The sequence below is a fragment of the Hippichthys cyanospilos genome, chromosome 3 (genome assembly GCF_059441005.1).
Source record: "Hippichthys cyanospilos isolate Australia breed blue-spotted pipefish chromosome 3, RoL_Hcya_1.0, whole genome shotgun sequence".
Taxonomy (NCBI): Eukaryota; Metazoa; Chordata; class Actinopteri; order Syngnathiformes; family Syngnathidae; genus Hippichthys; species Hippichthys cyanospilos.
Window position 1 is genome coordinate 11,010,691 of NC_142371.1, and position 11,810 is coordinate 11,022,500.

General features: G+C 38.8%; 2 protein-coding genes across 3 annotated transcripts in view; one reads left to right on the forward strand and one right to left on the reverse strand.

The window, feature by feature from the left end:
* Positions 1-2,373: 2,373 nt before the first annotated feature.
* On the reverse strand, positions 2,374-4,468 carry tpbg (trophoblast glycoprotein). Its single transcript, XM_088410804.1, has one exon. It carries the CDS (start codon positions 4,172-4,174, stop codon positions 2,921-2,923), a length of 1,254 nt encoding a protein of 417 aa, XP_088266930.1. The 5' UTR covers positions 4,175-4,468; the 3' UTR covers positions 2,374-2,920.
* Positions 4,469-5,333: 865 nt separating this feature from the next.
* ibtk (inhibitor of Bruton agammaglobulinemia tyrosine kinase) overlaps positions 5,334-11,810 on the forward strand; it is a 30,993-nt gene continuing 24,516 nt past the window's right edge. The window contains exons 1-7 of one of the 2 annotated variants that reach the window (XM_088409606.1): positions 5,334-5,464; positions 6,101-7,002; positions 7,166-7,262; positions 7,424-7,548; positions 9,728-9,838; positions 10,494-10,664; positions 10,997-11,114. In XM_088409606.1, the coding sequence (XP_088265732.1) occupies positions 6,679-7,002; positions 7,166-7,262; positions 7,424-7,548; positions 9,728-9,838; positions 10,494-10,664; positions 10,997-11,114 (946 nt within the window). In that variant the 5' untranslated portion in view covers positions 5,334-5,464; positions 6,101-6,678. Of the gene's footprint in view, positions 5,465-6,100; positions 7,003-7,165; positions 7,263-7,423; positions 7,549-9,727; positions 9,839-10,493; positions 10,665-10,996; positions 11,115-11,810 lie in introns of those variants that run through there. The other variant, XM_088409607.1, reaches the window with a different exon arrangement.

Consider the following 11,810-nt stretch of genomic DNA (forward strand, 5'->3'; position numbering starts at 1 on the left):
GACACACTGAACTGATGGACGAACAATCATTCACACACCCAATCACAACTAAGGGCAATTTTGAATATCCAATGTTTTTTGGCAAGTGAGAGGACAAATATATATATTTATATATATATATTTATTTATTTACATACACTGTGCAAAAACAGGCATTCATTTATTTTTCTCACTCAAGTCTAATAAGACAATACCCCTTCTTTTTTCTGGTCTGTCAACATCACAAAATGTTTTAAATATTGTCGAATACCACAAAAAAAGAGAGAATTTTATACTATTTTCCTCAAGGTCAAAAGTTTACATACCTAAAGACTACTGATTTTTAAAGAGCCTGGGAAAGGCCAGATGATGAGGCATTGGCGATGGAAGCTTCTGGTAGATTAACTGACAACCTGTGAGTTCATTAATTACACATGTGGGTAAGTATTTACACACCCCAAACACTCTTTTTAGTTTAAAACTATGGAAATCAAAAGAAATCAGCCAGGAAATTAGAGAAAGATTCGTGGAGCTCCACAAGTCTGACTCATTCATGGATGTCATTTCCAGATGCTTGAAGGTGCCACGTTCATCTGTTCCAACAATTATATGCAAGTATAAACAGAGAAATGTCAAAACATCATAGTGTTCAGGAAGGACATGGAATCTGTGTTCAGAGATGAATGTGTTTTGGGCTGAAATGTACAAATAAACCCCAGAACCAAAACTAAAGACCTTGTGAAAATGCTGTATGAAGCTGGTAATAAAGTGACATTATCCACAGTGAAATGAGTCCAGCACAGAAATGGGCTGAAAGGCTATTCACTGAAAACGAAGCCCTTCCGTACTCCCAAAGAAGTAGATAAAAAGCCAGATTGCAGTTTGCAAAAAGACACCAAGACAAAGATCTTAACTTTAGGAAACACGTCCTGTGATCTGATGAAACTAAAGTGGAGCTGTTTGGCCATAATGATCAATGTTACATCTGGAGGAAAAAAACTACAAGTTTGTAGACCTGAGAACATCTTACCAAATGCGAAGCATGGAGGAAGCAGTGTCATGTTGTGGGGCTGTTTTGCTGCAACAGGAACTTGAGCTCTTCATAAAATATACATCATTATGCAGAAAGAAAATTTCATGGAGTTATTGAGGCAACATCTCAAGACATCAGGAAAAAAGCTAGAACTTGGTAGCAAATGGGTCTTCCAAATGGACAATAACACTAACCATGCTGCCAAATGTTTAAAAAAATACCTTTAGTTCAACAAAGTCAATGTTTTTGAGCGACCATCACAATGCCCTGATCTGAATGCGATCGGAAATTTCTGAGCAGATCTGAAAAGGCATCCAACAAACCTGACTGTAACACCTGTTCTGTCAGAAGGAAAGTCCTGTCAAAAGCTTGTGGAACGTTGCCCAAAACATTTGGCCCACGTCATGCAATTCAAAGGGAATTCTACTCAATATTAAGAAAATGTGCGTAAACATTTGACCTCATAAGAAAATACTTTAAACGTACTTAGAAATTCTAGATCATCATTGTGGTATTTAACAAAATTAACTTCTTTTGGTGATGTTGACTGACCTGAAACAAGAGAAGTTTCATCTGATTTGACTTCAGACAGTGAGACAAAAAATGAAATGTTCAACTTCAACTATGGTACACATATATATATATATATATATATATATATATATATATATATATATATATGTGTGTGTGTGTGTGTGTGCATACCATGCGGCTTCCCCACCCCTTTCGTGATATGGTCCCAATGCATCATTGACTGCTAGGAGAATGTGGGTGTGTGTTTAGTCTGCATGGGAGCAGTTACTGAAGTAACAAAGCGAGGACCCTGTGTTTTGTTCTGATGGAGCAGGGCTGATACTGAGAGGAATGTTCAGAAATGGGCAGGAATGTTTAGAATTAGGTGAAAGGAGGAAAAAACATGGTTATACAGTTATTTGTATGATATGGGCCCTTTAAGAAGTTCAGGGCCACAGTACTAAACAAATCTCAGAAGGAAAATATTTTGCAGAACGAAGTTTGCGAGGACACAACAAGCAAAGTGTAACATCTTTTTTTTAATGCCGCACACACTTCTGCCATAAAAATAGCAGTTTTGACTCATGGTGTAGCAAATGGATGCTGGAACATAGAGTAACAGAGGTTATAGACAGCACAGGCTTTATATAAGAAATTACTTCATTAAATCAGTATGAAAATAAAAACTGTAATAATACAACATATTATAAGTCTTGCAGTCACAAGTGTAATTTTTTTAGTCATGTAACATGGGATTCATGTTTGATGTGTTTCTGCCGCACGTGTTCAACTCCTCTGTCAGCCAGTTTCTGCTCCCACAAGTATGATTAAAAGATCCCCAGTCAATATGGATACAAGCAATTCAGAGACATTTTATTAAGATGAACATCTTCACAAGAAAAAATAAGTAACATCCATCTAGTGAATCAAAAAATATGCATCGGGCACATAATCATACAAATATGTCCAACTACTTATCACAAGTTCACATATTACACCGAGAACAAAAACAGGCATGTTTTATACAACTTCTCTTCATCAGACATTAAGGGCAAAGATGTGGATTATTCTGCCATTTTGTTCATAAACCAGTGCATTTACATAGTATTTGTTTGTCCTTCAGGTAACGTAAACATGTAGCATTTCAGTCTTTTCAGCCTGTCGTCATGATTGATTGTCCATGCACCAATGACACACATGAGGAAAAATAACACTAGGCTATATTGAAGCAGAGCTGCAAAGTGCAGAACATGCAGCAGCATTTCAACAAGTAAGGTTTTAAAAGGCTAAATTCTGAGCCAGGATAGAGGGGGCAGGAAGACTCATGCAACTTTAAGTGCTATTAAGTCATATTAACGTGTCACTGAGGGTCCCGGACAACAACTTGATCTGCGCTCACACGTCCGAATTGATGCTCAGATTGGCCAAACGTGGGTCCGAATTTATTTCATACCTGTAATGATATCCCTCCATGTGGTCCCTACAAGCGTCCCGGATGTTGTATAACCAGCGCTTGATGCCTTTGCGATTCAGGTAGAGCACCAACAGGAATATGACGCCGATCAGTGCCAGCACCAAACCCAGGAAAACATAAGAAGTTTCCAGCACGCCTTCCATGTTGCCTGAACACTTCAACTGAGACGGCTCCATCTGCAATAGTGGCCGTCGCCTCATACGCTCCGGATCAGCACACATCAGGTTCTTCATGTCTGTGACCTGGGTGGAGTTCTTCAGCCACAACAAGAAGTCCTCAAGAAAACAGTCACATCGCCAGGGATTCCCTTCTAAGCGAATATGAAGGTCAGGCTTCAGGTTGAACTCATCCAGGGTGGTTGAAGGAATATTCCTGAGACTGTTGTGCCTCAGGTCAAGGTCCTTCAGTCGTGGCAACTTTAGTATCCCAGCGGGAACGGAGATGATGGAGCTGTTCCGCAGGATGAGGTTGACCATATTGGACAAACTTGTGAAAAAGTCATCTGGCAGAAGCACAAGGTCATTGTCGGACAGGTCTAAAACTGTCAGCGGGAGAAGTTTTCCATTCTCTAGAACATTCAGGAGCCTGTTCACAGAGGAATGATTTTGAAAAGACCTACTGAGGTTCAACACCTGTAGTTTGTTGTCATCCGGAAAAGATTTTTCGCTGAAAGTTTCAATTTTGTTGTTGCTCAAAACCAGCCGCTCAAGGTTTGGCAAGTTATGAAACACCATTTCCTCCACAGCCTCCATCCCATTGTCACTCAGATCAAGCTCCGTTAATAGTTCCAGTTGGCTAGGAAAAGAGTCGCTGTTGATAAATGAAATGTTGTTTCCCGTGATCAAAAGTATCTTAGTGTTGAGAGGTATTAAATGTGGAATTGCATCCAAGTCCTGGTTTTGGCATTTTACTGTTTGTAAGGGACAAACACATTTTTCCGGGCAGCCTTGACAGGAAAGTATGATAGCAAGAACCAAAAGTAAATGCATCACAACGGACGTGAATGCATTCATTCGGATTCCTTGCCTTTGACACCAGCACAATGTGCCCAACCGGCGCATCTTGTATTTTACCATCTGGTATGTAGCCAGTGCGCAATTCCAGTCCGGAACAGTCACCTCCGAGTGAAGTTTTTCCCCCTCCTTGATCTGTTCCAGTTCAAACTCGAACGCCATGAATCTACCCCCAAACCATCTTGACTGAGGTCTTCATTGCTTCGAGGGGAAAGGTGCAGATGGGCGCAAACTTGGTCGCTGCGTTTATTCTCAACACATCGACGTGGACGCGCAGGCTATTAAAAACGTGTAGAGTCAAAATCAGTGACTATAATTTGAAGCGTAGCAAAAACGACAATGCACCTGTCTTCCAAACAGAGCTACAAAATGATTCCGTGCAGTTAGAGTCTACTGCTCTGTAACCTGGTGAGGAACCAACGTGAGTCCAAACACACTAGCGCCGCTCCGAGCCGTGACAGGTTGGATCGTACCATTATACGCCTCTGAGAGGGGTGATCGAATAGTGGAGTATACCACAGTGCTCGGATTCACGGGGCTTCCAAAAAGCAGCTGTTCATGTCTCGCAAATTGGGACATGTAATAACTTGTGATTTTAACATTAAAAATGTTAAAATGTTTTTAAAGAAGGATCTAGAATAAACGTCACACAAACACGACATTCTTTGGATTTTGTTGCCTACTTACCTTTGCCCACCTCTTTCTATTTAGTTTTTTTTGATTCAGCAAAGGTTGCGGCAACCAGGTCGGGGTCTGGCCGTGAAATTACTAAAACTGTGATTAGTCACAATTGCTTTGCGAATTATCAATGACGTTTTTCGAATAGGGTCATATACAATTGTACCCCCCCCACACCCCACCCCCCGGCCCCCACACTCAAACTATTATTAAGGATTGTGTCCTTTATATTGAATTCGGTTTGATGAAGACTTTTTGCGACTGATGAAGATAATAATGAAAAATAAACTCAGAAATCGGAAAGAGAGACATAATTTTTTTTTGCCACAACAGTCGGTTGTGATTTTATGTTTTGCAAATATGTTTTTTTTAACTTCCTTATATTTCCCTCTGTTTTGCCTTTTTGTCAGTAACTAGGTTATTGAGACAGCAGAGATGTAGGTTTTGATCTCTTTCTTACTTTATTGCTCTTTCTTATCAATATCAGATATATACTTTCACCTCGCGGAGCATTTCATCATAAATACTTAATAAAATTAACCAATAGAAGGTGGAAAAGGCAGCAGAAGACAACCAATAGTAAAGACGAATGCAGAAAGCACGGGCCAATCAAAAGTCTCGTTGTTAATCGAGTGGTGACTCGGCCGGACAAGCAAGAATCTAGTTCAATTCACGCTACTGTTTTTGAAAAAGCTGTTTGTAGCAATGGAACAGTGGAGAAACACGAATAGCGTTACTTATTTTGCCATATTTTTTCTCTTTATCTAGCGGAAGGTAATACGATTGTTTTTCATATCACTTTGTATTACATCTCGGCTATCGATGATGTGTCAGTCACCGAGCTACTGCTCCTGGCTAATCTTTACCAACGTATATTTAAGTTTTAGTCTATTGAAATGTAACATGATTTTGAGGTTGGATTTATCAATAATGTTTTTCACTTTTTAAGACATTAAAAAGACGGAGTATAACATTTGTTTTTGTCCCTATTCGGACCCCGCCGAGCAAAGATACCTAACTTGCTAACGTCAAGTTGGCAACCGGTGTGGTGTACATTACATCGAGGCCTTGCTTTTGCTTGGAAGTTCTATTAAATGACGGCAATGACACATTCCAGTATTTGTGATTCGGCCTGCTCTCGAAACTCCCCACTAATTTAGCTCGCTTGTTGCATAATGCAAGCCAAGTCCCTGTTTGCAATATGTCATTAAACATAGTAGTAATGCATTTGCCGACCTACAGTAAATGTAGCTCAAGACGATTTTGCCATTACTACTTTGAAAAGATTAAGTAGCATCATATTTGCCAATGCTTCTGTAAAATAATAATAATAATAAAAAAAAGAAACCTCTGAGTTTCCACCATACACTCATTGTATTCTAATCTTTGTTTTTCAACCATTCTTTACAGGTTTACGCTTCAATTATGGAGTTTTGAAAAGCAGAGTGTGAATTTTGAGGGGAAAGGCTGGCTTTCCCCTCAAGTTGAGGGTTGTTGGATTACAAGGTGGGAAAAGGAAAGTTGAAGGACTTCTTGAACGTGTTGCCTTTTGTAAAAATAGCTGATAAAGCTCATAGAGAACAAATTATTTTTTATATTATTTAATTGTGTGATTTTGTACACAAGTTAAACACAGGTTGTTCTTGTGGTTGATGTTGTGATGACATTGGTGACTAGCATCTCGTCTTGTCATCATTTTTTTGAGATGGTAGACTAAGCTAGTTTCACTGGTTCTGGGGTTGCTAGGGTGCAGTGGAACTTCAACACAAGCACAATTCTAGCACTCCACAGCACAACCATCTCAGCTTTTTGTTTAGTGATTTTTTTTTAAATGCACTTTTCTCCTTACATCGAAGCTTTGTTTCAGTAAAGCTGGTCACTGCGGCAGCGTGTGTATTTCCTCCTGCTCATTGCTTCTTCAGTTAATAATTTAGGGTAAATTGTCTCCATACACCAGACTTTATTTAGATAGTTTTGGGTAGCTCAGGATGAGTCTAGAATTATCAGAATGCACCCCAAAATGCCGCTCACTGCAGCATGCATCTGAGGTGGTAGCAGCAATCACCAGTGGCTCAGAGGGGCAATTACGAGCTTTCTTAACATCACACTGCCACAATGCAGCCACTTTGCGGGATGAATTTGGTCGCACAGCATTGCACCTGGCTGCTTCATTGGGAAAGAAGGCCTTGCTGGAGTGGCTGCTGGAAAATAAGAACGCTGACATGACGGTGAAGGACAAAGAATCAGGCTGGACTGCTATGCACCGCAGTGTCTTCTATGGACACATCCACTGTCTCCTTTCCTTGGTCAAGGTACATGTTGAGATAACAAAGTTGAGTTTTTGCAAGTTGGTCATTGATAAACGGGCTGCTGGCAAAGCTAAATGTCACAGTCAGCTGTTTTTTAACATGACTTCTTAAAATTCAGCTCAGTAAGTTTATTAATAAGCGTGTTCTCATTTTTTTGTATGTCTAGCATGGTGGAGTCCTCTCCACTCAGGATAAAGAAGGTCTTTCTACTCTGGACTTGATGATGAAGGACCGACCAAATCATGTTGTGTTTAAAAATGCTGGTAAGTTTTATGTTTCTTATTTACCACGCCTTAGTTTGATGATGAAAAAAGCATCTAATATGTATGAACGCACCAACAGGTTTGAAAAAAAAAAATCCATACTGTTTATTAAGTATTGGTTTGCCTCGAATTATATATTTTTTTCTTTAAATGCTTTACAGACCCGACTGAGGTATATACGTGGGGAAACAATACTAATTTCAGTCTTGGGCATGGTAATCAAGAGAGTCGACAGCACCCTGAGTTAGTGGATGTCTTTGCCAGGACTGGAGTTTATATTAAGCAGGTAGTTTTTGTGTTTGCTTTCACACACACACTCACTTACAGCAGACCTTCCACATTACGTGTATGTTTTCAAAATTTTTGTCACACTAGTCAGTGTCCTGCTTCAATGCAAAACTCACTACAGGGTAGTATGTGTTGTATAAAAGCATGCCATTATCAATTCCAAAGAGGATACCACCTGGGTACCCCAGCAAAACTCTGCCTCCAGTGTCCTGTGTTATGCAACTCTGTCTCTGGAGAGAGAGGAAATAAATGTTCCCATAATAGAAATGTGTGTTGCGACCGCTTACACGATTCTGTTACTTTACATTTATTAACCAGTTCAAGCAATATGTGGAGAATTTATGTGTGAATGCTGAAAGCTGAATGAAAAATAACAGAAGCCACGCGAGATGTTGTAGAACACTTTAGAATCATGGAATACAAAAGAATGTGAAAAACAAAAACATTTGAACTTTTGTCTTTCATTTTGAATTCTCTGAAAAATACATTTTTGAGGATGAGCTGAAAAGTTTAAATTGTGAAAATAAATGACAGAGTTCAAAGTTGTAACTGTTTGAATCTCATGTGGAAAAAAACAAAGATAACAATTTTTACTTGGGGGGGTGAGTTGAAGATTTCAAAGTTGTAACGGTTTGAATCATTAATCCCCTAAAAGTAATTTGATCTGGAATGATGAATGTTGTAGTCATAGTAATAATAATAATAATAATTATACAATTAATGAGTTTTAATGACATGTATGACGGTGTAATGTTGGCGATTTTGTGGGTATAAAATTTCAATTTTTTTGGAAAAGTCAATGTTTGGGATGGGAAAAAAAATCAAAGTGTGAATTATTGGTGTGTTGGTTCTTCAGTAATGAAAATCATTGCCAATGTCAATTAAAAGAGTGGAAGATTTTGAAATATCAACGATACGCTAACTAAACTGAACATGGTCCCATAATCTCAGATGAATGAAAAATATTGTTGGTGAAATATATGGAATTTTTGCTATGTAGGAATTGTGGAAATGTTGTGGAAAATTGATCCCAAGGAAAATTGATTGAGCTGAACAGATTCAATTGGGAAAGATTTTGGAATTCCCTATTGGAGACTTTGAAATCCCTATTGGGAATAAATGGGTAATTTTGGAGCGAAAATTCTGGGAAAACAGTGAATTCCTGCAATGGGATGGGTAATACCTCGTAAAGCATAAATTTTAGAGCATGTTGAATTTGCAATGGTTCGACTCAGTCAAGAAATGTAACTACCATAATTGAATGACAAAATATGTTGCAGATAAAACTAATAATAATAAAGGTAGACTAAAATGTGTGTGTGTGAATGCTTTCAGCATTCAGACAATGAAGTGCACTGATGGCATAGCCATGTCAGCAGAGGGCTGGTCTCATTTCTAAACTTTCATTTGTCACTTAAGCCTGTGTTTGCATGCACAGACTGTGCCAAACTGGCAACGCTTTACTGCCTAATTTGTCACACGGAGGCTCTTATGTGTACATGATGAGAGAAGCCTGTTTAGTGCAAGATTCCAGTGTTTGTTTGTTTTTTTTAAACATTTGTCTTGGACTGCTGTACCTGTGGTCCTGGGTCATTTCGTGAATAACCGGTAATATTTGTCCCAAACTGTTGTACTTCTCATCCTGGGTCATTTCATGAATCCCGCTGGAGTGCAAGTGGATCTAATTTCATGAGCACTCAATGACTTTGGCACCGTATATTATTTTCCTCTTCTTCTTAGTCCAATGCAACAGGTGCCAGAAGTTAAATATTAATTCCACGTTGACATGTTTTAATTAAATGAACAACCATGATGTGTGTGAATGTACACATCAATGTCATACTTGGCAAAACATCCCAGTGCTCTAGTGAATGTTTGAGGGGACCCATGTATTATTAATGATGTTTGCTTTTCCACTTGTCCGCTTTTACATTACTATCACTACAAGAGGCCTTGACTGATGGGCATGGAAAGATGGCAACATTTATCATGAGGTCAAACTGGACCTAGTCTTAGAGCAAACAGCAATTTGAGATATGACATGTTTTTTCTTTTCTTTCTGTAACATATTTATAGATGTCCTGTCTGTACTATAAAAGTGTCATTCATTATTATTTGTTTTATTTTCAGCCTTTAAATACTGTACATTCAAATAGTTTACTTTTTGGCTCACTTAGGTGGTGCTCTGCAAGTTCCATTCAGTGTTTCTTTCTCAAAAAGGTCAAGTTTTCACATGTGGACATGGACAAGGAGGACGCCTTGGCCATGGAGATGAACAGACCTACTTGGTGAGATTCAGTCTTTGATGATTTTTTGTGATTTTAGTTAAAAAAAAATGACAAAAAAAACCTTATTGTTTCATGATGACGTATGCTGTGTTCCTATGGCAGTGCCATTCATCCATCCATCCGAACCATAACCCATGTGTCCTAACAAGGGTCACCTGCGTGCTGGAGTCTATTCTGGCCGTTTTCGGGCAATAGGCGATGTACAATCTGAACTGGTTGCCAGCCTGCCATAGGGCACACAAAGACAAACAATTATTTATACTCATAAGGACAATTTAGTCAGTACAATATACCTACTATACATATACAGTCTGCATTACTATGAACTTTAAACATACATAAACCACTTTGAGAAATTACATCTTCATTAAAAACAAAACAAAAAAACAGTCAACCATGCATAGTAGTTCCTCATAGTAGAACAGCCCCAAGATGGTGGCAGTAACTGTTAGCAATGACTTATAACAGCAGAATTCATAACTTTTGCTTGAAATAAAATCAAGTATTGGCCCAGTACTGATTGATACGTGATATCCCCCCAATACTGATACTGGGCTATTGGAAACTGCCCATTCTTTGCTTCATACAAAAAAAATCCAAGCAGCATTTGTGGTAGCTTGTACATACTTGGTTTCACCATCTTATTCAATTTCAGGTTCCTCGAATGGTGGAGGGTGTGATGTCCCACCAATGTACTCAGGTGGCGGCAGCAAAAGACCACACAGTGGTGCTGACACAAGAAGGCTATGTCTATACTTTTGGGCTAAATACTTTCCACCAGCTTGGTTTGTCTCCTCCTCCAGCTTCGGCAAATGTTCCTAAACAGGTAAATAAGGAATATCCACTGTGTTCCAAAGTATTATACAAATGAAGTTTTCAGTTTTTTTTTTTTTTTTTAAATATATATATTTAGTGTATAGAATATAACACAATAATTCAAGCCAGCAACTGATACAGAATAATATGAACAAATTTTCCGGAGCGGACTTGGCATAGACTGTTATTTAAAAAAATAAATAAATAAAATAAACCTTCATAAATTGTAAGCAGTGTAAAATACACAATCTTCTTTTAAATTTCATAATTTATAAATATTTAGTAAGTCAAAAAATGCCTTTGTCTTTCTAATTCAGTGTGTTCTCATTCGTTTGTATGTAGGTTTTTTCCAAGACACTGAAGGGAAGGACTATAATTGGAGTTGCAGCTGGCAGGTTTCACACGGTGCTTTGGACAAGGGAGGCAGTGTATACAATGGGTCTCAATGGAGGGCAGCTTGGTAAGACCTGCAAGTAATTGCTGTAGTTTAGTGACATACTGTAAATTGTAATAAAGTTAATCCGTCCTCATTGTGTTAAAATGTAGGGAAAACATTGCATTTGTTTTTTTGTTCTTTTTTTGTTGTTGTTTTTTACACAAATTGTTAAGCTTATTGCTCTATTAGATGTTATGTTATGTTTATACAGTGTTCCTTCACTACTTTCATTTTTCGCATGTCTTCAGTGCTTTGTGTTTTTTTTTCCCTTAAAAAAAATCTATATTGCCAAGAAGGTTTCTTGCATGGCAAACAGAGTTGACTGTAATCGCACATGCCACGGGCACTCCTCCGACGTCGACCAAGAGTGGAGCCCATAGCGGACCAAACATGGAAACAGGGACACTCAGAATTCCAATTTATTACAACAGCATTTGTAACATCTTCCCAAAGATCTCGTTTGTGCTCACCGGACTCCTTCAGCTGCGTGCTGTCACTCACTTATGAGATTCTCTTGGAGATAACTATGAGAGGTACTGTAGTCAACAGCTTGGACAACGCTGCCAAAGCAACTAGTCAATCAGCTTACGGGCCTTCTACAAGATATGTGGTTGGTCGATGTCCTGCCGGGAGCCAGTCACTTTCACTTTTCACGCAGGGTTTTCGGTCCCCATTAACCGCAGAGTACGAGGGAACACTGTATGCTGCTATTAACAGTCG

Excerpts from the sequence above, each read along its gene's own strand:
- tpbg (XM_088410804.1), bottom strand. The coding sequence starts at position 4,174 with ATGGCGTTCGAGTTTGAACTGGAACAGATCAAGGAGGGGGAAAAACTT.